This window comes from Serinus canaria, chromosome 17, assembly GCF_022539315.1.
Source record: "Serinus canaria isolate serCan28SL12 chromosome 17, serCan2020, whole genome shotgun sequence".
In the NCBI taxonomy this organism is placed as follows: Eukaryota; Metazoa; Chordata; class Aves; order Passeriformes; family Fringillidae; genus Serinus; species Serinus canaria.
The window spans coordinates 10,987,694-11,015,650 of NC_066330.1; the positions used below are offsets into that span (position 1 = coordinate 10,987,694).

Consider the following 27,957-nt stretch of genomic DNA (forward strand, 5'->3'; position numbering starts at 1 on the left):
CCCATGCGAGTGTGTGGTGTGGGGCCCGAGGCTTGGGGGGCTCCTCTCGACAGCAGGGTGGGACAAGGGGATAAGAAGGGAGGATGCTGTGGGTCCCCAAACCCTCCCTAGGGAACAGTGAGCAGCCATTCTGCTTCTGCAGCTGGAGTAGTGCTCAAACCCTTCCCTAGAGTTTTCCCAGGCACGTAAAGAACTGGGGATAATTTTCTTGTCTCTCAGTATTTGCCAGGTTTCTGCAGAGGTCGGATGGGAGACCCTGCACCCAGCCCTGCAGCACCCACCACCCACCCGCCCCTCCTCCCCTTGCCCCCAGGGCCCTTAGCACCTCAGGGATGACAGATAAGGTCTATCGAGTCCCCTCATTGTGTGCAGCCCAGTTCCTTTGATCACGCCAGCCCCCCCATCAGGCTGATACAATCTCTTCAGGTTTCAGCAGCCGGAGGTGGGTGCTGACTCACCACTGAAGCACCCACCCAGGATGCTTCTCTCCTAGGAGTCTCCAGCTGCACCCCTGGGCAATGCACACCCCAAATAACCCGAGATGCCCCCCGGGCTCAGTCTTGGGAAAACCCAGCCTGGAACCCACTCCTCTCTGCTGCGATCCCCAAATTTGTCCTTCCTTTGCTCCCACAACCCAGCAATCTCTCTTGGAGCACATCCAGACATTTTGGGAAGCTCTAGCTTACCAAGTAAAGTCTAGTAAAACTTGACAGTTCTGCTGGGAAGACCCGTTCCAGGCATGGAGGCCACAGGAGCCCTGTGTGCCCTGGAAATCCCTGTCCCTAACACACATCCAGGCATGGAAGAGTCATCTGTCCAGGGCCAAGGGCCCCTGATGCAGACATCCAAGGCCTTCAGCCCCCACCTCACTTCCCATAGCTCTAACACTGTAACACAGCTGTGGGTGACTCCACAGGTGTGTTCATGCACTGTGATGGTGTGGGGGACACCCACAATATAGCCCAGGGCCTTCGAAATAACGGGACAGAACTGGACCAAAACACCCTCTGTGATTTTTCCTAGGGCTAGGTTTGGAAGCACTGACTCCATACTGTCCTCCTAGGCCAGCTGCATCCCAGCAAGCTGTGCTGACAGGGAGCAGATCAGTGTTCCTCCAGGCATGGGGTTTCTGGAGATGAACCCTGTCCAGCCCTCCTTAGATGGTCCTGGAGTGGCCCTCTCACCATGGGACCCTGACCCACAAGGTGCAGGACTGCAGCCCCCCCTTCGGCGGGCACTCAGGGGTATCCAGCACAGTTCCCCCCAATGGCCCTTCCATCACCTGTCACAGAAAAGGGTGGCCTGACCATGAATAAAACATCATCCCTTCTCATCCACTCTCTTAAAATCCCAAGCAGCTGGTGCCACACCAGCACACTCAGCAAAGGGAAGGATGGGCAGATGTACATCTCAGTCCACTCCAGCTGGCTGCCATCTCAGCAAGAAATGCAGACACATTTCTTTCTGCTCTCATTTTCTTAACAGGATCCCACTGATCCCTGGCTGCCTTAGACAGAGCCAGGCCAAGCCTGGAACACTAGCAGGTTCCAGATAAAGGCTGATGGAAGGATGCATCTATCCATCTCCTCTGGAGCAGGCAGAAGAGATGTTGGTCACTGGTACTTGAAGGTCCTACACAATAACCTCACAAAGCCCCCACCTCCCGCCCTCCCAAATCACCCAAAATCATTGAAATGTATGGGGGGGGGGCACACACTGAGAAACCCCACTGACTCCTTCCACATCCCCCAGCTAAAACCATCACTGTCACAATGGGCCCCCGTGCCTACAAAGGAACCGGTTCAAAGTCAACGTCTCCCTTCCCCTCCGCCTGTATAAGAAAGGACAAGGAATGCGTTTGAGGCCCGGGGATGGGGGTGGGGGGGGGGTGGCAAGGAGAGGCGGAGGCGGGGAGGGGGGGCCTGGGAGGCTTCCCGGGGTGATGGAGAGAAAAAGTAGGTTGGCAGGAGGAGGGGGTCAAGCCCGGGAACAATAAATCAAAGGGAAAGGGAGTTACTGCCTAGCTAAGGAGCCTCTGAAACCCTGGGCCGCAGCAGGAGCTTGGGAGGAGCAGGGCTGATGGCTGCCATCGGGGTCCCGCAGAGAGATTTCCTCTGCCCTCTGGCAGTGGGGCAGGCAGCAGCATAGCAGGCAGTGGGCAGGTCTGCCCGCTGGGTTCAGCATGCTCAGCAGCAGCACAGCACTGGGTTCAGCATCCTCAGCAGCACGGTAAAGGTAGTCCCTTGGCAGACTGAATCCAGCCCCTGCTGGGGAAGGTGCTTCAGTGCTCTGGGCATGGGACCCCCGAGGTCCAGAAGCCACAGAGCTCACTCAGGGCTGCCCATGTACCCACTAACAGGGTTTTGGATCCTTAGTTCATTTTCCTGGGGCGTCCCTCCCTCCTGGAGCAGACTGGCACAGCCAGGATGGGCAGCCTGGTACATGTTCTGCCAGGTGTCAGGAGCAGACTTTAATTTCAGCTCATCCATCGGGCCATTTTTTTCCTCAGAGCAATATCATCAGGAGGCTTAGCTGTTCCACTTCCCCTGACATGCAGCAGTGCCATGCGCTGGGCCACGGGCTGCTGCTGGCATTGTGGATACCAGTCTCTAGATGCCAGTCTCTGGATGCCAGCTGTGGGCATGAGTCTCTGTCTGCCAGCCCTTGGGTGCCTGTCCCAGGGCATCACTCCCTGAGTGCCAGTCCCCAGGTTCCAGCCGCCTCAGCAGCCAAAGCAAGTACTTCATAAACGGCATCTAGCACCTTCCCCGAGCTCCCCCGCCCACAGCCCCATTCCCATCCTGCCACGGGGGAAGCTGCTCCAGCCCATCTCCTGGCCATATCTTCAGTGCGAGACGGCAGCAGCTCCCGGTAATCCGGGTTAATAAACAGGCAGCAGTGTCGACAGCGGGATTACTCCCTGCCTTGCTCTGGCTGGTATCACGGCGTGCTGGCAGAAAGAGCACTCCTTGCCTTGCTCCAGCTGAGGTCAGGGGATGCCCATGCTGTTGGTACTTGCCTGTATGCAGGAAGTGGCATCGGGCAGAGCCAAGCAGAGGCTCTAGCAGTGTCAAGATCAGGAAGGTTCCCGGTGCTGAGCCAGGAGGGAAGGAAAGGGGAAATGACTGGAGCTGAGCCAGACCTGGTGAAGGCCTATTGTGAAGTGCAGTGTGAAGGGAAAGTCTTTAAGATAGAGAAAATATGGAGTGTGCTTCAATGTGGAGCCAATGGACACAGTAGTTGGGGTTGCGATTCCTTCCCCAGCAGCACACTCTGAGCTCTGAGGCCCCAGGGACAGACACGCTCCTCCAAGCCACAACCCTTCTCTGCAGAGTGAGAAAGAGGAGAGGAATGGTGAGACTGTAAGGGGCCTCGGGAGCCTCAGCTCTGTCTGTGCTCCCCAAGGAGCTAAGACTCAGCCAAGAAGGCCAGGCATTAAGAGGGGCAAGAGGTGATGGTGAAGACAGGGAGCACCCCTGCTGCTGCACGATTACACCGGCATCTCGCAGCTTGTCCTCTGTACTGGAGACAAGTGGCTGCCACAGCTGGATGGGCTGTCCTCACACCAGCCCCTGGCTTCGGTTCATGCCTCCAACAGGTCCCCAAAACCATCCTGTTTCTTGTCTAGACTCCGCAGCGCTGGGGGTTCCCAGGTGGGAAGACCCCGTGGCTGCTGCTGTCCTAACACTGGCGCGGTGCCCCCCGAACAGCGTGGGGCCGGAGGAGCTGCGAGGGACGTGGGTGTCCTCGAGTCCCCGGGACTGGAGGGGTGGGAGGCCCTGCGGCAAGATTGGTGTCCTCCCCCTCCCAGTCCCATCGGGGCCGCCCCGTCCACCACCCCACCGGCGCTAGGTGCGGGCCGGCGCAGCCCCCTCCCATAGCACCTCCGTGCCCCCCGCCCCCCTGGGGGATCAAGTTCACGCCCGACCCACCGATGCGGGGTCCAATGGGGCCGGGGCCCATCTCCATCCGGCCCGGCCCGGCCCCGCCGCTCTCAGTGGCCCCAGCGGCGCCCCAGCAGGGAGGCAGCGGCCGGCAGCCCCCGCATGGAGCCCTAGGGCAGCGGGCAGCATGTTCAGCCCGGACGGGGGGCTGCCGGCCGCCCCCTTCGGCCTTCTGACTGACGCCGGACCTCCCTTCCCCCGCGGCAGCTTCGACGGAGCGCCCGCTCAGCCGCTCTTCTTCCCCTTCGCCGCCACCGCCGAGCTCGAGCCCGCCCGCGACCCGCCGCCGGCCCGCGCCTGGCTGCCCCCGCCCGCCCCCGCGCCACCCACCAAGGTGGAGGCGCGCCCGGGCCGGCCCTGCAGCCAGCCCGAGCCCGAGCCCCGCGCCGCCGCTTGCTGCGGCCCGGCCTGGCCGCTCCCGCCCTGGGCCGGCCCGGCGCCCGCCGGCCCCGCCGCCCTGCCCGGGCCGCCCTTCCCTGGCCCGGCTGCCCCTGCCTTCCCTGGCTCCCAGCTCTGCCCCTCCGCGCTGCAGCCGGGCTCCGGCGGCCCGTCGGGGCTGGGCAGCAGCGGCAGCTCCAGCGGCGCCGCCAGCGAGGGCGGACACTCCAGCGACAGCGGTGAGGAGGTGAGACCCGACGGGACGGGCCGGGCTGCCCTGCCCCGCTCCCGCCGTCTGCACGCGGTGTGCCCCTGGGGCTTTCCTTTCCGTCTGGAGCCGCGGTTCACCGCCCCGTCGGCAGGAGCTGCCCGTCTGCTCTCGTGTACCGCCGAGACCTGCCGGTGCCATCTGTCGGGGCCCGCCGTCGAGTGCCCCCGAGAGAAGCCCTGACCCAGCGCTGGGGCTCGTCCCGCATGTGTCTGACTCTCCGCACGGGGAGAGCCTTGGGGAGGCTGCTTTGGGTTAAGGTGGGGAGTTTAAGGAACTCGGGAGAGCAGCTTCTCGTACGTGATGCATCGGGGCCGTCCCGGGTAGCGATGTCGAAGGTGGGCTCCGGCGTGATACTCGGGGCAGCGCTGCGAGGTCACCGAGGACTCCTGGCCAGCCCCCTCAGTCCCCTTTCGGTCGGCTGCGTCCCCGCCCGCCGTTCCACACGCACTAAAGTTTGCTGGGGTAGAGACAGCCCGGAGATAAACGCGGGAGGAAGACGGGGTCAGCAGGGCTGATTCCCGGCACGACTAAATTTGTAGTTTGGGGTAATTTTTAGTATTTTCAATGTTGATGTATCACGATCCCGCTCCGGGGAGACAAGCGGCGGCCGATGCCGGGGACTGGTCCCTGTCGGGGTTGGGGAGGATTCGCACTACCGCCAGTGGGTCAGAGCTGTGGGAGGTCCCACGCCACGAACTATGCGTGTGTGCCCTCGGGCCGCAACCGGCCGCTCTGGGTGGGAAGTGGACATAAATGGCGTTTTCTATCTGCGGGGACGGTGATCTGGGACGGCTTCCCTCCTTCATGGGAGGGACGCTCTTTAGTTTACCGGTGCCGATTATACGCCAGAAACTTAATAGCCGTTGCCCGCTGACAGGAAAAACTCCTGAAGAACCCGAAACACCGCTGAAAACTTGTTAATTGAGTAAAAAACTTCATAATGACCCCGTAGAGGCTACAGGCTGCGCGGCAGGAAGGTGGGAAGCGCCTGGGTAGCCGCTTGCCAAAACGAAATAGCCGGCGGGTAGCAAAGAGGCGCTTAAATTTAAGGCGGCTCAGGGGCTCTTTTGTCTCTCTCTTCACGGGAGTCATTTCCCTGCTCCAAATGCAGGGGGTAGAGAGACTGGTGAGGGGCTGCCTCAGAGCCCGAGAGCCGTGGGGAAGTAAATCGGGCAAACGTGAGGCTCTACCAATGTGATCATTAGTGTTGCCTCTGGTCAGGTCAGGGGGCGCGAGCCAGAGGACAAAGGGAACAATTTCCAAGGCGTGTTAAGGCAGAGCAGGAGCTCTTGGTGCCCTTGTGCTACCCTTGGCCGTCGCCGCGCCAGATTGGGTCGAGCAGACCAGTGTGCTTGGCGGGAGTGGGTCCTATGTGAGCCTGGTCGGTGTCAGTGCTCGTGGGCTCAGCCGACCCTCTTCTGCCTCTGTCCTTCGGGGACCCCAACAGACCCTGGGCACGAGTTGTCCCTTCTCAGTGTCTTTCTGCCCTTGCCAGGATGCGCCAACCTCAGGAGAGCTGGAACAGTTCGCCAAGGACCTCAAGCACAAGCGCATCATGCTGGGCTTCACCCAGGCTGACGTGGGGCTGGCGCTGGGCACCCTCTACGGTGAGGGTTCGGGGGTGGGGGGGGAGGAAAGACCCATGGTGTTACCCCACAGCCGGTGGGAAGGGAGAGGCCAGCGAGGGATTTGAAATCACTTGAGATAATGATTTCTGCTCCTTAACGACCTGCAAAGGAGGCATCAATCTCCAGTCCCCGGCTAGGGCTCCTGGAGGGATATCTCCACATCTGCGGTGAGAAGCTTCCAGCTCATTGGGAACTGGTTTAAAATAGCTACAGTTGCTTATTGAGACGTATATCAGGGCTTTAAATCCGTGGTGAAAGAACAGGGAGAATGCCTTTCATGGACTCCCAGGAACAGGGCAAGCTTGGGGGTGGTGATCCTGGGATGCTGCTGGCAGGGAAGCTGTGTGGTGTGTAATGCCTTGCCTGCCTTGGCCATGCAGGGAAGATGTTCAGCCAGACAACCATCTGCCGCTTCGAAGCGCTCCAGCTCAGCTTCAAGAACATGTGCAAGCTAAAGCCGCTGCTGCAGCGCTGGCTCAATGAGGCGGAGAACACGGACAACATGCAAGAGGTGCAGGGCTGAGGGGGCTGGGAGCCGGGTACCTGCAAGCCCTGAGCCACAGATTCTCCTCCCTCTCCCATGTGCTTTCAGGGAGAGAAGAGGGTAACAGAAGGCATCTTGTGGCACAGCACCATTTTTTGCTGCATGGCTTAAGTCTGGCTTGAGGGCACACCACTGGGTATCACCTTCTGTCAGGCTGGGGGAAGAAGCCCAATCCCCCTGGAGATATGTTGTGGTTGTGACAGCTCCCATTTTGAGTCGTTAGGTTCTTCTGGAATCTCAGACAGATTGTGCGACTTGAGCTCCCTGGGGAACCTGGGGGGGATGCAGAAAGATGTGTCTAGCCTCACTGCTGGCAGTGTTGGGACACTGGGAATGGCTCTAGTCACAGTGGAATGATGCTCAGTGGAGAGTCACAGGGACACAATCTGTGCCCCAAGCTCTGCAGCCAGCTACACATGTTCCAAGCCTGGTGGAGACTCTTCCACCTGGTAACAAAACATATTCCCTCTCTCATTCCCAGATGTGCAATGCAGAGCAAGTACTAGCCCAAGCCCGGAAGAGAAAACGCAGGACCAGCATCGAGACCAACGTGAAAGGGACACTGGAGAGCTTCTTCCGCAAGTGTGTGAAGCCCAGTCCCCAGGAGATCTCTCAGATCGCTGAGGACCTCAACCTGGATAAAGATGTAGGTTGGGAGGGTGGGGAGGATGGGTGCCCTAAAGATTCCAGCTCCTGAGCACCTGACAGTTTGGTACTTCAGCTCAGAGCAAAAATGAAATACACACAAAGAGATGTAAAAAACTGCCCTTTAGCTGTGCCAGACAGTTAGGATATATATGGCTCATCAATATGAAAAAGAAAAACTCACTGGTTCTAGAGAAGACTTTTGTTCACAGATTAAACATTTAAAACTTCAGAGAGACAAAAATAATTCCCAGACCCAGGTACAGGCATCTGTCTTTGTGTATATGTACATAACTATGTGAAAGTAATCCGATAAAAGTAATCCTTTGATACTAATTCATCTCCGAAGAAGTTGAGTTTTGATCCCAAGAACCCACATGGATAGGTACAATGTTTTTCTTCGGAAATGGAAATTCACCAGAAGAGACAAACCACAACCCACTAACAATGCCCAAGTTTGCATACTGGCTTCATCTGGCTATACTACCAGCCTTTGGAGAGCAGCCTTTCTTTTGATTTGTTATCTTCTCTCCTATTTAACATCTGCCATTTTTGTCATCTCTCACCTCTGGAAGCAGTGGGAAAATGGTCATGGCTGAAGTTGGTTTGAGCTGAGCCTAGCAAGGAGTTGTGACAGGGAGGGGGCTGTACTGGCAGGTTGGGGTGCTGTGGAGATGCTACCAGCAGAAGGGTCTCCTTGTCACCCACATGGTGTGCCTGGGTCACCCCCTCATCCTTCTCTGTCTCCCTTCCCACAGGTGGTCCGGGTCTGGTTCTGCAACCGGCGTCAGAAAGGCAAACGGTTGCTGCTGCCCTATGGCAATGAGGCAGAGGGGATGATGTATGACATGAACCAGCCCCTGGTGCCCTCCACTCTGCCCATCCCAGTGACGTCCCAGGGCTACAGCCTGGCACCCTCCCCTCCTGTCTACATGCCGACCTTCCACAAAGCTGAGATGTTCCCACAAGCGCTGCAGCCTGGGCTCTCCATGAGTAACAGCGGCCACTGAACCAGGGGCTGTGGGCTCACTGCAGGTGGGCTGGTGTTCTTGAGGCAGCCCCCCCTTGCCTTTGGCTCATACAGCCATAGCCCTGCTTCTGCTCACTGGGCTGATATGTGTGGCTTATGGGGTGTGAGAGGCTGAGAGCCTGACCCAGGGATGGTGCCTGCTCTCTGCAGATGCTCCCAGCCCTTCCCTGTTATGTGAGCTTACTGGTCCCAGCAGCATTGGGGACCACCCCCCAACCTCTCCTGGAGCCAGCTCCTCCTGCCCCACTGCACCCTCTGAAGCCACATGTGCCCAGTGCTCTTCAGCTCTTGCCTGACCCCAGCCCAGCCACTCTCCTGCAAGATGCAGAAAAAAAATTTTTTAGATTTTGGGAAGGGTGGGGGGAGGTGGTGATTTTTTTTTTTGAAGGTTTTTGGTTGTAGTTTTTAAAAATCAAAAATTTTTGTAGTGATCTAGTTCCCCAGGTGTCTCCTTCCGCCCTGTCATGTAGAGAAGGGCTGGGATGCCATGCCCAGAGCCAATGGCTCAGGTGGCTTTGCCCACCCTCCTGGGCGGCCGGATGAACCAAGGGCTGGGGCAAGGGGAGAATGTGAGCCCCCCACCACCCCTCACCCTGTGGCACAATAGAGCTTCTCTGCTCTGTGGAGCAGCTGAAAAGGCTTGTTTGGGATGGGGGGACCCTCCCCAGTGCTTTGTGTCCAGCATCACCCCCAGTCCCCCCCTGCTCTCCAGCCGCTGTCCCCCAGCCCAGCTGCCCAGAGACCACCTTTTTCCTGGAGGGCCCAGCCCAGGCAACCTACATCACCCTATCCATGCTGCTAGCACCCCACGCCTTCCAGCCTGCTGTAGTTAAGAATGATTTTTATATTTTTTGTTCTTAATCACATTCCCTCTGGCAGTGAAATAAACCTCAGAGTTCTTTTGAGGCAAGAATGAGTTCAACATTTCCTTACCTTCCTTGCATCCCTGCTCCTGCAGCCCAGCAGTGGAGGGTTGGCTGCATGCAGGGGCACAGCAGGGCTGTAGCAAGGCACCCTAAGAAGGTGGACATGTCTCTATTATGTCAGCAACATTCAACTCTTGGCTGCCTGCAGCTTGGCCTCCCTACACAACTGGTGGCAGCTTGGCCCTGGAGTGGTACCAACTTGTCAGAGCTGTTGCCCCTCAAGGCAGAGGGGGTCAAAAGTGAAGGGAGGGGGTTATCTTCCACCCAGTTCAAGCTGCTGGTGTGCTGTAACTGCTGGGAAGGTTGGAAGCAGTGTAGTAACCCAGCCATGCAGGTCCATTGGGCACTTAAAGCTGAGCTGGTGGAAGCAGAGATGTCTAGGGGATGACCCTTCACTTTTTCCCACCACACTCTCAGTTGGCTTGCCCCCAGTCTGTTCTCTCAAGGCCCCTTCCCCTACCAAGCCTGTAGGGAAACTTGGAAAGCCCTGATTTTTCAGCTTGATGGGTGGTAGCTGGGGCTTTGCTCTCTATGGCTGCCTGGAATAGGGGGTAAGGAAGGCAGCTGCTCACAGGGCACCTTGGGACCCTGAAAAGGGCTGGGCCGGGCTAGATTGCAGCCTTATGGGGCAGTGCCCCTCTGCATCCCTGCTTGCTCCCCAGAGCCTCCTACTTTCCTGCCCACAGGGTAGGGGCACAGCCATGTGTGGCATTCATTGGAAACTGCCCCCTGTTGCTGCTGCCCAGTGCTGCCTGGCACTTGAGGGGTGCTGGAAGCTGGCAGGTCAGGAGCAGAAATACGAGACAGATCTAAACTCCCAAAGGTTTCCTCTCCACATTTCCACCATTTTCTGCCTGCAGCCACACAAGATCTGCAGCCCACCATGGGACCCCCACATTCTGCTACCCTGGCAACCCCTGCCCATGAGTACCCAGCATCTGTTTGTGGGCACCCACAACCCCTCCTGTTCCGCTTCTGGTTGACCCAGAAAATAAAGCGGAAATCGGAAGCCACAGAAGTCAGAAGAGCACAGTGTGCCCAGCTGCCACCTCACCAGGGCAGTGCCAGGGAAGGGATGTCCCCTCTGCTGACTCTTAAATGCTGCCAGTCCTGGGAGCCCAGCAGCTCACAGGGTGGTAGAGATGGGGTTTGGTGACTTCAGGGCCACAGGGAAGAAAACTGGAAAGGAAGCTTGTGACAAAAAAAGAATTGTTTACATCCAGGGAGTTAAAGGCACTGAGTATAGGGGCAAAGAGCAAGGGATGGAGCAGTGATATCTTACCCCTTGTCCTGGCGCTCAGCCCCGACAGCACCACTGATCCCAGATGGGTACTTGGGATGCCTGTAGTGCAGGGTGCCCTCTGTGCAGGGTTTCCCCAGTGCAATTGTGTGCATGTGCAAGTTGCCCATGAGACTGGTTTTGCTTCAGGGTTGTGCAAGCCTACAGAGGCTGTCAGCTCACTGACTTCCTGTAACAGCAGGGAGGGAGTAACAAACCACAGTGTCCCTCTGCCTGCCTGGCAGCACTGAGATTGTTCTGAAAGCATCCGCTGTCCTGTGGCTCCTCACTGGCACAGTGGCACCCATGGCTCAGGGGTGGGGGACGGGAAATGGGTGTTGCCAGGAAGAGGGGGAGCAGATGCTGTCCTTCCTCCCTGGCCATGGGGTAATGGATTCCCCTGGGTTGCCGCCTGCTCCTCCAGCCCAGCCACAAATGTCACCACAGGGCCTCTGATGCCATGACTTTGGCACTCAGACGGTGTTGGAGAGACATTGAGGATCACAGGGAAGGTTGGGGAGCCCTTAACCACCCACCATCCCCCTGCCCTGCCCACACCACGTGCACAGCCTCAGCAGCACTATGCCATTTATTTCCAAAGCACCTTCTGGTCCTGCCAGCACCCTGGCAATGTGTTCAGGGTTAGGCTGGGGTGATAAGTCATGTTTCACAAGAAGTGAAGTCATAGGGAGTTGCTTGAAGTCACAGTGTGACAACAGCTGGGTTAGGAGGAGAGTGGGGGCTCCTGTCCTTTCTTCACATCCTGTGTGCTAGTCAGTGCACCAGGATGCACCTCCCATTCCTGTCTGCATTCATCCCAAGGGTCCCAGCACACACTAGGAGTTGAACCAGCTCTTCAGGTCAGGATAGAGGCGGCCTTGGTGCAGGTGGGGGTAGGCCGTACAGATTGCGCAGATCCGCTCCCTCCAGTCAGCGTAGAGTTTCACACTGAACCTCCTCTGCCAGGCAAAGAACTGCCGGTAGCGGCTGGAGTTCATGGTCTTCAGGAAAGTGGCCAGCTCCTCCAGGGAGCCAAAATCATTGACATGGATGAAGGAGTCTGCAGGAACAAATTGCTCATAGTTGGCCCTGGGTGGCCCCAGCACCACAGGCACAGTGCCGGCCAGCAGTGAGTTCCTCCAGAGTTTCTCTGTGATGTAGTCCCGGTGGATGGAGTTCTCAAAGGCCAGGTAGAACTTGGACTTGGATATTGTTGACAAGAGGCAGTCCTTGCAGAGGGGCTTGTTGTTCGCTTTCCCATATATATTCACATGGAGGTACCTGGAGAGGTTTTTGTAGACTTCAGCTCTTTTCTGAGTCCTGTGGTAGTTGCTGATAACCCAGGACACCAAGCTGGTCTTTGCAGGGATGTTCACAGTGGCTGACCTATTGGGAACAAGCTTGCCATAGGGGATGAAGATGTCCGAATCCTGTCTGTAGGTCATCACCCAGTTGAAGGTCTTGTTCCATGCCGCTAGAGCTCTAGTGTTGGAGGGGGACTCCAGGGACACCCATACCCAGTTCTGCCCTGGCAGCTTCTCCTTGGGTAGTTTGTCCCGGCCAGGCTGGAGGCTGGAATGGGGGAACACCACCACATCGGCCTGGTGCAGGAGCTGCCGCTCTGTGGTGAGCTGGCAGCCTGTGATGCTGTACAGCTCACGGCACACATCTCTGCTGACATTGGGGACCTGCTTGGAGGGCCATTCCCACACTAGGATCACCAATGGCTCCCTGTGTTTTAACTCTTCTCCAGAGCCCTTGGAGGGGTTGAGGAAGAACCTCATGTTCCAGAGGGTGGTTACAAACACCCCAGCAGTGACCAAGGCTTTCACACCAGGCCGTCCCCACGGTGACCATCGCAGCGGCAATGCCCAGGGCATGCTTCTGGGTTGACTGTCACCTCATCGGGTGACAGAGCTGACACCTGTGAGAGAGGAGAGGCCCCTGAGGACCATCAGCTCGACTTGGCAGGGACAAGGGGTGATGGGGAGGCACTGTGGCCAGAGGGGCCAGAGAAAGGGCTTCTTCATGAAGCCTAGGCCTCAGCATCACCCCAGGACCCTCTGCTTCCCTGTGCCAGAGGTCCCCATGCACATGCTGTCACTCCAGGGTGGCCTTTGTTCATGCTCTTGTAGTCCCTTGTGACCTCTGGGGGAGCACAAATGCTGCTGGGAGGTGCAGAGTTGATGGGAAGTAGCCACCTGTGCCACTCTGCCCCTCCTGGCTGGCCCCACTATAGGCAGTCCTTGCTTGCTCTGTGCCTCAGCTTTCCCACCGGACACACAACCACAGTCTCAGTCCTTCTTGCTTTGCCCAGAATAGGTCAAACCTGATATGCAGCCCTCCTTGCCACTGCTGTGCACCAAAGGACAAGAGGCAATGTCCCAGTCCCACCTGAATAGCCCCATGGTGACGCCTTAGCTGCAAAATGGGGTGACTGACTCTGAAGTCCAAAACTCTGATGAGGGCCAAGTTTGGCAGTGTCCTGCCCAAGAAGTGCTTGCTCACCCCAGCATTCTCCTGTGACAATGGCAAGGAAATTCCCAGGCTCTAGGTGCCCTCCCCAGGTCAGGGTGCACTCCCCAGTCCCTAAGGGCATCAGGAGCCCCAGCAGGCTGGGGCCCAAACACTCATATTTTATGATGTCAGGATGTCAGAGATGGCCAGTGCCCCACTGTGTGAGCACAGAGGAGAGGGAGGACAGGGAGAGCAGGGAGGACAGTGCAGCACTTGGGGCTGCCACTGGTGGGGCTCAGCTTGCAGGCACATGGGCTCCCCAGCTGCGGGATGCTCACCCTGCCAGGGTGCCCATCTGCCTGTCTCAGGCTTCTGTGGTTTAAGCAGCTGCCCTGCTGGGAGCAGAGCAGTGGTGGAGCTGGACAGGGAGATGGTTGGCTGCACTGGGGACCAGCCACCAGCTTAAGCTCCCTCTGGAGAGCTGGTCCCACTGCAGGGCTCAGAGCATTCAGCACCACAGGTGGTTTCTCCTTTTGTGGAAACCTCGGGAAACATGTGGGCTGCCTGAACCCTGCTGCCAGCTGGGGCTGAGCCAGTGCCTCCAGTATTGGGGTCTCCTGGAAAGCAGTGCCCTACTTTTCCACCCACCGCAGCACTGCAGCTTGGCTGCAAAAAAATCCCTTCCCCACCTTGGCCCACTCCATCTGTCCTGCTAAAATGCATGAGCTAAGTTTAAGCTCCAGACAAATCTGGCATGGGAAGGAGAAAGGGCTGGAAAAACTTTGCTGGCTCCCTGCACTGCACATCAGTGCTCTAGGTCTCTGTCCCCAGCAGCAGAATGTTGCTTCTCTTTTGAGAATGTTGCCCCTATTTTGGGGATGCTCTGAAAGGAAAACCCGTGCTCTAGCAGTGGCAGGGGCCACCCCATTTCTCAGCCCCTCTCCCCTCAGTGGTCAGTAATGTTGGACTCAGACTTACTGTGATGGAGGTGTGCGAGGTGCCAGATTCGTCTGCCTGGGTGCTGCTGGGCTGGGGCACTTCAGGGTTTCCTCTTTTTTCAGTTTTGCCTTGTCCCAGCCCCACAGCAGGTCCTTCCTGCCCCACGTGTCAGCTGGCACACCCCGTTCCCAGCACTTCCCCTGCACTGTGCTGGGGGGTGGGTACCCTGTGACTGGGTGGGTGCCCCATGGTTGGGTGAGTACCTTGTGGCCAAATGGGCACCCCATAGCAGGTGCATGGCCCAGAACAAAGTGGGTGCCCCAAGGCTGGGTAGGTGCCCTTGGCCTTGACGAGGTGCCACCCATCTGCCACCTTTAGCTTAGTTGCAAACAGGATATCAACTCCCACTGACTCATCCTGAAACCATCAACTAACAGCCTCAAAGTGCCACCAAGCTCGGCACTGTCCTGTCCAGGATGTTTCCTGGCAAAAGGGGAAGCAGGCACATGTGAGCCTCAGCAGTGTGTACAAGGAGATCTGCCTTCTCTGTCCCTGCCCCAGTTCTGCCCTGCTCCCTGTCTCGCTCAGTTTTGTCCTTTGTTAGCATTGCTGTTCAGGACCCAAATCTGAAAAGTTATAAAAGCCCTGGTAGGCAAAATGAGATGGGGAAACTGAGGCAGAGGCAAGGAGAGGAGCATCAAGGTGTGCAGCACTGTCCCTGAAGCTGGTAAGGGTATGCCCTACACTTTGGCACACACAGAGCTGGGAACAGGGCTCCAAACTGCTCCATGGGGGTTCTCAGGCTGCTCTAGTACCCCTGGGATCTGCACTCTCATTCCTGTTGGCTGCCAGCCTCTTGGGATCCCTGTTGGGCACAATGCCATGCCACCATGCCACAGTATAGCAGGGCTCTGTGGTTTCAGTGACACCCAAGAACCCTCAAAGGCCAGCTCCAGCCCCAAGGGAGGGTGTTCCTTCTTCCACAGCAGTGTCCATTTCCTGTCATCTTTTCTCACTCCTTTTCTGCATTTCTTCCCCTGCATGATTGAGAGCCCAGATACTACAGTCCATTCCCAGGGCACCATTCTGAGCCTTGCCTGCCCTAGCCTTGCTGTCTGTGGGCAGTGGTCCCTGCCTGGCTGGAGCATTCAGCATCATCCTACTGCCCCCCCATAGCTTGAGAACCCAGGGCCACGTGGGCTGGGGCCATTCCCCTCCATGGAGGACAGCACTGGAGACAGCATTTCCACAGGGCATTGAGGACAGCTAGTAGAGCACCAGGGAGCTTTTCCTTGGCACCTAATAGCTGTCATGTGCAGCTGCTGCCCTAGGACATCCTGTGTGCAGGAACAATGCCCTGGGAGGACTTGTAGCCAGTGGATCCAAACACCCTGACCCTGTGGCCTAAGGGACATGGCTCTGAGCCAGTCAGGGAGCCAGGGCCAGTGCTGCCTAGGTGGGTTAGGCAGAGATCAAGGCCAGAGGCCAGGCCATGAGACCACCAGGAATGCTGGACAGCACCAACACAGAGCAGAGAGATGTGTGTGGGTACTGCCATCTGCAGATGACTTTATACAGAGACAGGAGCTTGGCCACCCCACAAGGAAGTCCCCTGAGAGGTGCTCAGGACTCATGTTCCCAAGTCTTCAGGACCTTTTGTCCATGGAGGAGATAGGCCACAAGGTCTTTGGAGCGTCTAGAACAGGGAAGGGTTGGGCCTTGGGCATCAGGCCCTAGGTCCTTGGAGGATTTTTGCCACAGTGTCTCCAGGACTGTGCTGCCCTGTGGTACACTGCTGGGTCTGTCTCTTTCTGGCTTCTTGGGGTTTTCATGGCGATGCCAAACAGAAGAGCAGCTGTGAAGCTCCCCAAGACCCACCCAGGGGCAGCAGGAGGGAAGGTGCCGGAGACCCAGGACAGGGCTTTGACCCACCCATGGTTCCCCCCATATGGGGGGACAAGTCAGGGGCTTGGAGATGCTTCTTGTGTGCGCTGTGGGCAAACCATGCACAATTCTTTGTAAGGAGTCCAGGTTGCCTGCATCCCTCCTTCCCCAGGGACCTAGTAAAAGCCCAGCTCCTCTCAGCTCTGGGCATCTCTGCTGCCTGTAGCCCTGCCCATGCACCCAGCAATGCTCACAAACCAATCACCCTCACCAGAGCATGGAGCTGGGCACACAGAGCCTCTCCACCACATCACCAGGCATCCTTTGTCCTCCTGGACCTCAGCAGTGTTTTGCCCAGAAGTTTGGGGAATAATGCTGCTTTGTGTTGGACAAGGGGAGCTTTTGTTAGCCTCCGGCAGCTGCCGAAGGGCCTGCCCTGAGCACAGGCATCCTTGGCAGCACCACTGAGGCTGGGACGGCCAGAGAGGATTCACTGCTTCTGGCTACACTTGGCCCATGAAGAGCATGGAGAATGAGATGGTTACAGAGAGCTGAAGGAAAGGAGAGGGGAGGGGGAGAGAAGGCTGAGCGAGAGCAGGGAGAGGGAAGGAGGTGGGAAATGGAGAGAACCAGAGGAACAAGAAAAGGGAGGAAGGGAAAGAAGGATGGGGGAATGGATGAAAGCAAGGCCAGATGGAAAAAAGATGGCAGGAAGGAGGAAAGAAAGAAGAAAGGATGGAAGGAAGGATGGAAGGAAGGAAGGACAGATGGGAGGACAGATGGACAGATGTAAGGAAATATGGATAAGAGGAAGGATGGATGAATGGCAGGAAAAAGGATGGATGGAAGAAGAGTGAATGGGATTAAGAAGGAGAGCTGGCTTGGTTGACTGCTGAGGTCATCCAGCCCTGGGTTCAGAGCTGACAGGACACGGATGTGGCAGCAGGTTGGTCCTTCCAAAAACACCCGTGGACGTCCCAGCACATGCCTGTGGGACCGGTCAGGCAGGAGCAGGGTGGGCGGCGTGCAAGAGGAGGCACAGCTGTGGCAGCGTGGTACACGGGTCCCGCAGCCACGGGTTAGTCCTTCCGGTCCTGGGGGAGCACCAGGGGCAGAAGCGCGGAGGTGTCCTGTGTATGGCTGAGGTGCGGGAGGGCGGTGGCTCGAGGGAAGCGAGGATTACCCGGCCCCTGGGGCAGCAGCCCCGCTCTGCACAGTCAGCACCGGGGCCACTGTTGCGGGGATGAGCCGGTCCCGGGCCACGCTGTGCCCGGGCCGCCGCGCGAGCGGAGCGGGCGGGTCCGGCGGTGCCTTTAAGGGGCGGCCGCCGCGGGCTGGGGGTGGTGCTGGTGCTGCGCAGGGTCGGGGCGGGTGCGGCGGAGCCAGGACTGGGCCGAGGCTGCTCCGCTTCCTCGCGACCCACGGCGAGTCGTAGACGCCGGCTGGGAGGGGATGGCGGTGGGCCGCGGGTGACCGCGGAGCTGAGCGCGGCGCTGCCCTTTGGCGGAGCCGGCCCGACCCGACCATGGGGTTCGTGCATCAGCTCCATCTTCTGCTCTGGAAGAACGTGACACTGAAGCGGCGCAGCCCGGTGAGCGGGGGCGGGGGGGCCCTGCAGCCCCGAGGGGCGAGGCCGGGCCCCGCGCGAAAGTGGTACCGGAGGGTGCCCCCAGTCCTTCGGACAGGCGGTGTCCGCCTGCCTCGGGCCGCCCGTGCACAAATCCTCCGGCCCGGCGGGCCCCCGGGCCTCTGTGTGGCAGCAACAGTTGGGGCTCTCCCGCTTCATTGTCGTGTCCGTGAGGCCGCCCGGTTCCGGGGGCCGCAGGAGGAGGGGGGCTGGATGTCGCCCCCCTGGGGTGTATCGCTCCCCGAGCCCCGATACCCGCCGGGTATAAATAGGTTCTCAGTCCATATGTGGGTCGGAGCCGCCTATCTCCCGTAGGCAGGAGAAAAGGTTCTTCGTGGGTTTGGGGGCCGGGGGGCTGGTGTGTGTCCCTCCCGGGCTGGCAGAAGGGGCAAGATGGCATCGACCGTGCTGGGGCCTCGGGGCCGCTGCCACCCTGTCGCAGGCTGCCTTGTGGGGTCATCCATCAGCCCTCCGTGGGATCCTGCACTGTGGGCAGGGGGTAGGTGCGCGGCCCGAGGGAGCCGGTTATTTTTAGCCGGTGGGGGAGGGGAACGAGCTGCTGCTCCCAAGCAGGCATCGCTTTTCTTTTCCCTTCCCAGTTATCCCGCAGGCCCGATCTTGCTGTTCCTCACCGGCTGCCACCAGCCCCAGACCCCGCGTCCGGGTACCCGGAGCAGCAGAGACTCCTGTGACAGGAGCAGGGATGAGCCTGGTGCTGCAGGCAGGTTTCCCTGCACTGACAGCCCCGGTGCCCCCAAAATGGATGAGGGGGATGATACTGTTTGGCTGAGTCATCGCCCCTCTTTACCCTGAGCAGAGTTGTGTGGCCATGGCAGGGGCTATGTCGTACCCTTGCCTGCAAGGATGAGCAGCATGGCACAGCTGGGCCCTGGCATACACTGGCTGACCTGGCCTTGGCTTCCATGGCCATTGGGTTACAGAGTGGGGGTGCACACAGTTTTTGGGGGCCCTTTTCTGCGTGACCCTCCCTACCAGCCCCGTGGGCAAGCGTGGGGATGCAGCACAGGAAGCTGTGGCCAGAGGAGGAGAATGAGGAGCCTAGGCGGCATCACCTCCATGTGTATGGACTGTTGCTGGAGGGCCACTGCTTCAGACAGGGTGGCAGGGTATGGAGCACCCCTCCTTGCCCACCCAGCGATGCCATGAGTGCAGGGGGACCAGCTGTGAGCCAGGACGAGAGAGCGAGAGATGGTCCCAGTGCTGTGGGTGCTCATGGATGGATTTGATGCAGTCCCTAGGATGGCTGTGCCCTGAGGATGCATGTGCCCTGTGTATATCACCTCCTTCCTTGTGCTACTGCTGTGTGTGAATCCCAGAGTCACTTGGTGTCCCTGGTCTGCACAGGGGCCATTATCCTGCCCACTCTGTGGGGAGCTCTGCCCTCTCTGAGTAGTGTTGGGCTGAGCTGCCAGTGGTGGCTGACCAGGGCAGAGCCAGGTCCTGTGTGGTGGCTGTGCCTGGCACTCAGCGGTGGGTTCCCCAGTGTGAGTCTGTCCTGGCAATAGCTGCAGATGGATGTTTCACTGTGAGAAACCAGCTCCCTCTGGGGTGATCTTACTGCAGCAGCCAGAGGCTGGGGGACTGGAGCAGCTGCTGCCCCTGGTGTTCATCCAGGGGCAGGCAGAGTTGGGGGTTGCTGGGCTTCTCCCAGCCGCAGAGAGGGAGTGTGGGCACAGCAGCTGCCTTTTGGTCCATCCTCGTGCTGCAGATGCTCCCCTGGGGTCAGTCATTGCCACCATGTGCTCCCTTCCCGGCAATAGGTGGAGTAGCAAACCCAGTGCTGCAGGGTAGGGTGGGAAGCAAAGACCTCAGGTTTGACTGAGGGCTCTGGGCTGAGACTTGGAAACTGGAGCAGTTCTGTGTTCTGCCTATGAGTGTTGGTGGCCTGGGGGTGTCCCTATTGTCCCTGGCAGCAGGGGCTGTTCAGGAGCAGGATTGCAGTAGGGTGCAGCCATGGTTTTGGGACAGACTTTATTCATAGTTTAGACAGACTTTCATATTCACAGGCAGACTTTATTCATTTATTCATAATTAATATTCATTATTTAGGTGAGGACTTTGCCAGGCCACTTATGGGTGGATGGTGGGTGCAGGGAGACCTACAGCATGGCCAGGCACTGTCCCTAGTCAGTGGCACCTCTGTAAGGCCTTGTTCCCAGCCCATGGTGGCTTTGGACCTTGCCTAGTGTGGCTGAGCTGTTCCAGGGACTGCTCTGGGCTTTGGCCACGACTTTATTCTTCCCAGAGCATAACCCTGGGATGATGGAGGTCTGAGCAGAACAGTGGCTCTTGACAGAGGGAAGCCTGAGCTGTGAGGTCCCTTGAGGGTGCCCATGGCAGCCCTGGGGATTGCTGGCTGTGCCTTGAGTCTGCTCAGACAGGAATTGTTAAAGGATGGGCTCTCCCATGACTTTGGTATCCGGTTTAAACCTATGTTAGATGTAAGGTTTACCAGGTGCTTTCTCAAAAGTCACCAGAGGCACAGTTCAGGGTGTTCACCCTCTTGCCTTGGGGCTCTTTGTACCCATTCATTTGGGATAGGCAGGCAGCCACAGCTGGAGCTCTCAGTGATGGAAGTGTGCTGCCAGTTTGCTTGGTCCTGGGGAAGGGTTGGTGGGTAGGTCAAGGCTCTTTTGGGGGAATGGTGGGAGCAGTTCTGTGCTGTTCTGGTGCTGCAGCGCACTGATGGGGCTCCCTGTGGCACGGGCCGTGGAATGAGAGAAGGGGTATAGGGAGAACTGATAGCAATGTGGCTGTTCTGCTCCATGCAGGATCTGTGCCTTCTGCGCTTTGTCCTGAAGGTGGAAAACTCTCCACACAGGAGCTGGCAGATCTGTCCTTTCCCCCTGGCTGGTGGCAGAGAGCTGGGGGGAAACTGATGCTGCCAGAAAACGAAAGGCTGAAATTTGGGGTGCTGGGGGGCTGTAACACTGCCTCTGCTGGGGTGCAGTGTCCCTAGGACCCTGTGCCTGTGGCCTTTGCTGCACTTGCTGCCAGGGCTGGGAAGATGCTGGTACTGAATCCTGCAGCAGGAATCAGTTGGGTGCTGCCCTGGCTGTGGGTGTTCTTTGCCCTCTCCTTGTTTGCAGCAGGTGTAGGGAGGGGAAGTATGGGTTTGGCAGGGGTGTGGTGGCTCAGCAGTGTCTCTCTGAGTCCCTGTTGGCGTGGCAGCTGGGGCGCACCCGTTGTGGAACACCTTCATCCACACTGGCTGCTGGCATGACCCTGTGCTCAGGTCAGGCATCTTGTGCCAGTGGGAGTGTGTCCATGTCCCAGTGCTGTGTGGCCTTTGCACAGGGCACTGACAATGATGTGCCCTCTTGGCCCATCACACAGGTGCCTGGCTGACACTTCAGGAATGGGGAGAACCGTAGTGGGTGTTCCTGGGTCCTCAGCTCAGGAAAGTTGTTGACAGGAATTTCTTGCTCCTCCAGCCTCCCCAAGGCAGGACCCCAGGCTGCCATGCCAGGGCTGTCAGGGGTGGGGATGTGTCCATGATGGAGGCAGGGGGTAGTGGGACAGATGGGCATAACTGGAAGTGACCGAGGCAGAGGTGAGGGCAGCCAGGCCTTGGCAGGATGGGAGTTGGCAGCCCCTGGATCTGGCCTTTTCTGAGCCCGTGGGGCAGGTGACCTTGAGGGAAGTCTCTCAGGCCCCACTTGAGTGGTCAGATTTCCACTTGAGCTGGGCAGCTTGGTACAGCCTCATGTGTTTTGGGGCCTATTTTGCCCCAGAGCTCTCGAGCTCATCTTTCCCAGTGACCACAGTTTTACCTGCCTTTACGTTCTGGCTGCGGGCAAAAGTGAGCATCTAACAGTGATTAAAGTGTGGGGCCATGAAAATTTAAAGGTATTTCTGCAGCCTTAAAATGCTATTGGAAAAGTTGAATCCTGCAGGACTTGAGAGCCCAATCCCTCAGGGTTCCTGCAGGCCAGCACCTATTGCCAGTTCTTGCTGGCACTGTGGGCAGCACTGGCATGGGTAGAGAGGCTGGCATGGAGTAGGCAGCAGCTCCTTCCTCCTATGAGGAGGACAGGCAGACCCTGCCCTGTCCTCTGGTGATTTTGGATGCTGTGTGTGATGCTGCTTCACCTGTGTTGGAGCCAATAAACCCCCTTGCAGGTGCCAGGCTATGGGCAGGGGGACTGACATGGCAGGTTTGGGGAGCAGGGATGTCGCTGGAGTTGCCAGCTTGAGAGTCTTAGTATGGGGGTGCCCGGTCCCTGACTGCCCCTCTCCCACACCATGCTGGCTAGAGGCTGTGGCTTGTGGGCATCAGGCATTGCTAGGGGCACACAGGAGAGAACTGAGTGGACTTTTGGGTGGCAGCCTTGGACAGGAAGAGCTGCCTCTGCCTGTCCTGGCTGTCCCCATGAGGACTGCCCCTGGGCTACTGGGACATGAGTGCTGCCACATCCTGCGGATACCAGGGGAGTTGTGCAGTTGTTCGTGACCTGACACCCATGTCTCTGCTGACCCTGGCTCCAGCACATCTCCCAGCTGTCCCAGTGGTGGCTGGAGCATGGGCACGGTGGCACCATTGTGCTGGGCTGGGCTGTTTGCTCTGTTTGCATCACTGTGCTGTGGTGCTTATCTGGCCTTTTGACCTGGCTGTGTTGGAGCTGTGTGTCGCAGCAGGCACTGCTGCATCCTGCTCAGCCTCCTAGCATCCTCTCGCTCCCATCTGACAGCGTGGCAAAGGATGGGCACAGGTGTTGAATCACTGTCCCAATGCTCCCAGAAAGACATGTGCCTCTGCCAAGGGCCAGCACCCTGCTGTAGCACCCAACCAGCTCTGCTTCCCTGCTGGGGGAATTGGGCAGGACCCCACCACCCCTGCCTCCAGCCAAGGGCAGGGCTGAACTCCAGCCAAGGGCAAGTTACCCCACTGTCTGTAGGGTGGCAGGTGGACACCCAGCACTTGTCCAAATCTGGACAGCGCCTATGACCTCATCTGCTCACATACAACCAGGCTGAAATGAACATGTGGCAGGAGATGTGGAAGAAGAGAATGCCACCACCCAGGAGCTGTCCCTGGCCCCACAGCCATTGTCACCTGGTACAAGGACTCCTGGGACCAGTGTCCCACCCTCAGTCTTGCACCTGTGCCCTCGTCAAGAGAGGAGGGGGGCAGGGGATGGGTGACAGAGCAGGGCAGACTAGCTGCACTCATGGCCAGCTGCTGGCAGGCACCAGCCCCTCTCTTCTCCTCTCCTTGGCCCTTTCCTACCTACTGGGGAGCATTTCCTTCTCATCTGCTTGCATCCTGGCCTTTCCTCCTTGCTTCCTCACACAGTCCCCAAATGTCCTGTCCCCCAGCGTCTTGCACCTGCAGGTGGGGATGCAAGACGCTGGGGGACAGGACATTTGGACATGCCCACGCTGTGCAGGTGTCCTGGCCTTGTGCCTCTCTGGAAGTCTGAGGCTCCGTTGGGCTCTGCTGCATGCCAGTGCCCCTGGGGACCAGGGGGGCAGGGTCAGTCTTAGAGGTGCAGCCTGGTAGATTGCCATCAGCTACCATGTCTGCCTATCACCATGCCACTGTGGGTACCAAAGGTGTGGGATGGCCTGCTGTGACACTGGGATATGTGGGACAAGGGGTAGGGACAAGGGAAATCTCTGGGAATGGAGATGAGCAAAAGTCAATGACCCCTGTCAAAAAATAAATAACAGCAATTAGATTCCAACAAGCTGTTGCCACCAAGGACAGTCCCCACATGAGCCTGGTACAGGCCAGCATGTGGGGATGGTCCCCCTGGTGATTGGGCACAGAGGCCCCGTTGTGTGCCTGGTAAACAGGCAGGGGGTTGGGCAGGGACCACGGGACAGCAGTGTGTGTCAGGGTGTCCCCTGCTATCCTGCTTTGTGCAGGAACAGTGACACCAGGGACTTTCCCTGGGACTGGTGTTGTCATAAAGATGACAGTTCTCAGGCACTGCTCCTGGAGGCATTTTCCATCTCTTCCAGCTCTTCTTCCTCTCCAAAACCAGGAACTCTGGCATGGTGAGTGCAGCACGGGCAGCATCCATGGGTGCAGTTGTGCTCATCGCACAAAAGCAGCACTGTAGCCATTTGCTGGCAGGGACCTGGGTGCAGGGCTCCCTCTGCTCGCTGCCATTTGGGGCTGCTCTGACTTTTTTGACAGAGTGTTGGCAGCCCCTGAATGAGGGATTACGTGGAGGTAATGTTGGAGACACAGGGCCTGACCCTGTCACCTGTTGGCAGCTGCATCCTTCAAATTAAAGTCCGTTCTTGCCTCTCCATGGGCTTGCTCATTGGCACTGGTCACTGGGAGGCCAGTGTGGGTGGTGTAGAAAGCACCTTCCCAGCAGTGGAGCTGGGCCCTGCCGTGCCCATGGGTGGCAGCAGTTTCAGGGTGTCAGCAGCTGCCTTGGGTCTGATCTGGCCCTGGAGTGAGTTGAAGTTGGCTCACCTCACCCTGTGCCTCAGTTTCTGAGCCTGCAGTGGTTCCCTGCTGCTGGGCAGCGGGGCTGTGCCATTTCTGGGCACTCCAGTGCAAAGTGGCAGCAGCTGTGCTGGCAGCGCGCTGGCTGCTTGCTCCTGCCCAAAGCTGGAGATGCTGATCCCTATCCCCAGGGCCTCTGGGCACAGAGCCTAGCTGAGACTTCTGAGCCACTGCAGCCAGGAATTCCTAGGGATTTGCTGTTATTTACCATATGCTGCCAGTGGAAATTCCTTGCAGCCAGAGCCTTTTGGGAGGGCATGGAACGGGTACCAGGATGGCCCAGTTGCACCTGGAGCTGGTGTCAAGGCCTGCCTGAGCTGAACTCTGCTATTGGACTCAGCTGTTGATCCTTGTGAGATCCAACAGTGGCTAGCCATCAGAACTTGAGGTCTTCTCCCTGGGCAGCTCCAGCTATGATGGACCTTTGAGGCTGAGCTCAAGCCCCAGCAGAGTGTTTGCACTGCTGGAGGAGGGATCCATCCCCTCTGTCTACCCTGCCCTGTCCTGCAGTGCTCTGGACAGGGTGGTGCAGACAGGAGGTTGTGGGATGCCCAGGTACCTGTTTGCCGCCGGCTGAGCTGTGGCAGAGCCACCAGCCATTTGCAATGTGTGGACACAGTGTTGCACTGCACCAATGCCTGGGGGCCCCTGTACTGCCTGTGCTTTGCCCAGGTGGCTGTGTTCTGTCCCTAAGCATCCTGTTTCCTCTGCTCTGTGTCATCCCCAGTGGGTACTGGCCTTTGAGATCTTCATCCCCCTGGTGCTCTTCTTCATCCTTCTGGGGCTGCGGCAGAAGAAGCCCACCATCCCTGTGAAGGAAGGTAAGTCCCAGCAAGGCGTTGCTTGGGGCACTCCCACACTTGGGGGCATCCTGGGGCCCTGGGGAGGTGCTCCAGCCTGGGGGTGGGGGGGACCTAGAGAGGCCTTTTGGGGGACATTGCACTGGGCAGGTGCTACAGCCAAGGACTGGTGGAAGTAGCAGAGTCTGTCCCAGCCTGGGGAGGCTCTCCTGGGGGTTGCAGCACCAACCAGCCTGTGGCTATCATCAGCATGGACATTTTGCATGGGGAAGGGCAAACTGGATGGTGCTGGAACAGCCACAGTCCCCCTAAGTAGTCGAGGGTCAGCTGGAGTGGCTCTGGGAAAGGCTCCCCAGGTGGCGGGGGGGGGGAAGTGACCTACAGAAAGCCCTATGCCTGGCCTTGGTGTGCTCAGAGGCCTGGCAGGATGATACTGATGGGACTGGAGCTGAGGGCTCTGGAAGAATTCCAGCTGGAGCTTTGGCCTGGGCCATGGTGGCTGCGGGCTGTGCAGCTGGGAGGAGGCAGTAGAGTGAAGCTGTCAGCTCGCAAGGGCCCATTGATGCCCACCTTGGTGGGTGCCCTGGTACAGATGGCACAGCAGGGCCAGGGGAGATGCTGGGCACTGGTGGTGACACCATGTGATGATGGTTTGAGCCTGTGTTTCAGTGTGTCCCGGCGAGGGAGAGCCCAGCTGCCAGCGCTGTCCAGCTGCCAGGCCTCCCGCCTTGGCTCTGACGTACAGTCTGTGTTGTGTGGTTTTTCATTTGGTTTTTCATTCTTTTTTGCTCATGTTTTCTTTTTCTTTCCCACCATTTCCCCTGCCTGCCTGCCCTTCATGCCTCAACTGCATGTGCCAGTCTGTAAGTCGGTGGGACCGGTGGGTGCCTCCTCCCATTCCCTTACCAGTGCTGGCCTCATAGTCTGGGGAGGAAGATCTTGGTTTAGATAACTCTGGCCTAATCTATGCCTCTGTTAACCCCTTGCCTTCCTCCGCAGTTGGTGAAGATGATCTCGGGCAGCATAGTATGGCCCCTGCCTGCTCCTCCCCAGGGACTGACCAGTCATGATGGTGTACCCCCTTGGTTGATGGTGCTGGGTTCCCAGGTGCTGGGGTCACTGGTGGCCATGTCCCCGGCCTCCTGGGCTGCATAGGGCGCTCCAGCCAGGTGGAGGCTTCTCTTACTCCTTCTTCTGCCCTGCCTCCTGGAGCAGAGTCTACTTGGTCCTGTCACCCATGTGGTTGCCTGCGGTCACCCGGTCTTGCCAGTCACCAAGGGGTTGGGGCTGGCTACCACCCTGGCACCACCACCAGGTCTCTGTCTTGGCCTCTCATGGCTGGGACAAGCTGGAATGCGGCACTAGAGCCTCAAGGCCAGCAAAATGCCATGCACTGACTTAGTCGCTAAACTGTGGCTTGGCCACCAATGTGGGTTCCACCACCCCAAGAGGCTGCTGGCCTACCCCATACTGCAGCTGTTCCTTGTTCCTGCCAGAAGCCCATCTTCACCAGTGCCCACCGATTGTGGCCTTGTTAACAGCACTGACCTATCTCTAACTGCAGAGTCATTGGCAGGGTGGGGAAGGCATGGTCCATGCCTGGCACTGCCCGATGACAACCTGTGGTCCCCATCGGGCAGTGGCATTCTGGGCTTGCCCTACCCTGGGGAAGGACATTGGAGGTTCCCAGCAGGGATGATGGCTCAGTGACATTGGAGGGGGGAAGGTTTGCCAGCCCTTTGGTGCTTCTTGTTTCTCCCATCTCCACACTCCGTGTCTCCATTTTCATCTACCTCCAGCTGCTGCACATTGGGGCAGCTGGGTTGGGGGGAGGCTTGGGGCTCTGGGAGCTGCAGATGACAAATCTATTTTCCCTGTTGTATTTGTTCTTCTTTTCCTCTGGAGATCCACCACTGCCTCTGAGGCTACTAATAGGGACGACTGGGGGCCTGGAGGAGGTTGGTGGCCATCTTGGGGGCAAGTTGCGGAAATTGGCATTGTCATGGGGCCCAAGGGAGCTATCACCCAGGGAAGAGTGGGTGGGGGCAAGAGGGCTGGAGCCAGGGGTGCTGGAGCTGCCTGCAGCCCCACAGAGTCACCAGCCAGGACAGCCCTGCTGGGAAAGTTGCTGACTTCTGACTGTGACCACCAGCCTCCTGTGGGCTCACAGACCCCAGCGTGTGCTTTTCTGAACTGAGTGTCTGTTTCTCTGGTGGTCCCTTCCCCCTCCCTGCCTCTTTGCCTCTCCTCCCTGCTGCCTGCACTTCCCTTGGCCTCTTCTGCCCTCTTGTTGGCTCCAGCTTTCTACACGGCAGCCCCGCTCACGTCAGCTGGGATCCTGCCGGTCATGCAGTCCCTGTGCCCCGATGGTCAGCGTGATGAGTTTGGCTTCCTGCAGTACTCCAACTCCACGTGAGTCTTGCCCTCACCATGCACTTCTTCTCCTACCCCTCATGCTCCCACATAGAGCCCACCTTTTACCACACTGAAATTGCCACCCTGGGGCTGAGGCAAAAGCTAGCATCCCCCAAAATTACTTGGGTGCAGATCACCATGTCCTTGGTGCAGGGGACACCTCAGTCTGTTCTGCTATGGGCTCCCAGGTATTCAGTGCTGGGAGGAGGACAGAGGTGGCTCTTGGAGACACCTTGAGGTGCTGGGGCTCTCCTCTGAACCTTGGCACCCTGGATTTAGTGTGCAGGCAAGGGCAGTGGTGCCCCATTTCAGACAGGACTGCGGTCCCATGCACCTGAGGGGCTCTTTCCCCCAGAGCTCTGAGGAAGGTGTCCCCATCCCTCTGTCCCTGAAGCCAGGGTGGTGTTGGGCTCTCGCAGGGTGACACAGATTCTGGAACACCTCAGCGAGGCAGTAGAGCAAAGCAGCCTCTTCGACCCGCAGCATCCAGGACTGGAGGAGGAGCTGGAGTCACTGCGCCGGCACCTGGAGGCCCTCAGCAGCCCTGAGCCCAGCTCCATGGAGACCCACTTCAGCAGCCAAGCAGGTGGGTTGTGCTCTGCCTGCCCCCACTACCTGTTCAGCAGGGACAGGTATCACCAGCTGGCCCAGCACCCAGCAAAATGATGGTGTGTGGCAGTGCCCTGCCACTGTCCCATGTCAC

At 58.4% G+C, this 27,957-nt stretch overlaps 3 protein-coding genes across 11 annotated transcripts in view; 2 read left to right on the plus strand and 1 right to left on the minus strand.

The window, feature by feature from the left end:
* The first annotated feature begins 4,071 nt into the window (after positions 1 to 4,071).
* LOC103819200 (POU domain, class 5, transcription factor 3) lies at positions 4,072 to 9,331 on the plus strand. Its single transcript, XM_030232175.2, has 5 exons — positions 4,072 to 4,569; positions 6,089 to 6,200; positions 6,602 to 6,732; positions 7,247 to 7,411; positions 8,169 to 9,331. Exons 1-5 carry the CDS (start codon positions 4,072 to 4,074, stop codon positions 8,418 to 8,420), a joined length of 1,158 nt encoding a protein of 385 aa, XP_030088035.1. The 3' UTR covers positions 8,421 to 9,331.
* Positions 9,332 to 11,216: 1,885 nt separating this feature from the next.
* On the minus strand, positions 11,217 to 14,211 carry FUT7 (fucosyltransferase 7). The gene is made up of 2 exons (XM_009093544.4): positions 14,081 to 14,211; positions 11,217 to 12,569 (listed from the first exon to the last, which is right to left on the minus strand). Exon 2 carries the CDS (start codon positions 12,523 to 12,525, stop codon positions 11,482 to 11,484), a length of 1,044 nt encoding a protein of 347 aa, XP_009091792.2. The 5' UTR covers positions 12,526 to 12,569; positions 14,081 to 14,211; the 3' UTR covers positions 11,217 to 11,481.
* A 3,058-nt stretch (positions 14,212 to 17,269) lies between these two features.
* ABCA2 (ATP binding cassette subfamily A member 2) overlaps positions 17,270 to 27,957 on the plus strand; it is a 34,464-nt gene continuing 23,776 nt past the window's right edge. For 3 of the 9 annotated variants that reach the window (XM_050980955.1, XM_050980959.1, XM_050980958.1), the window contains exons 1-4: positions 17,271 to 17,516; positions 24,767 to 24,860; positions 25,700 to 27,251; positions 27,674 to 27,840. In XM_050980955.1, coding sequence (XP_050836912.1) covers positions 27,187 to 27,251; positions 27,674 to 27,840 — 232 coding nt within the window. In that variant the 5' untranslated portion in view covers positions 17,271 to 17,516; positions 24,767 to 24,860; positions 25,700 to 27,186. Of the gene's footprint in view, positions 17,517 to 24,766; positions 24,861 to 24,934; positions 27,252 to 27,673; positions 27,841 to 27,957 lie in introns of those variants that run through there. The other 6 variants (XM_018917921.3, XM_050980957.1, XM_030230826.2 and 3 more) reach the window with 5 other exon arrangements.

Excerpts from the sequence above, each read along its gene's own strand:
- FUT7 (XM_009093544.4), bottom strand. The coding sequence starts at position 12,525 with ATGCCCTGGGCATTGCCGCTGCGATGGTCACCGTGGGGACGGCCTGGT.
- LOC103819200 (XM_030232175.2), top strand. The coding sequence starts at position 4,072 with ATGTTCAGCCCGGACGGGGGGCTGCCGGCCGCCCCCTTCGGCCTTCTG. Across the intron at positions 6,733-7,246 it reads ACACGGACAACATGCAAGAG|ATGTGCAATGCAGAGCAAGT; the intron begins GTGCAGGGCTGA and ends TCTCATTCCCAG. Across the intron at positions 7,412-8,168 it reads ACCTCAACCTGGATAAAGAT|GTGGTCCGGGTCTGGTTCTG; the intron begins GTAGGTTGGGAG and ends CCCTTCCCACAG.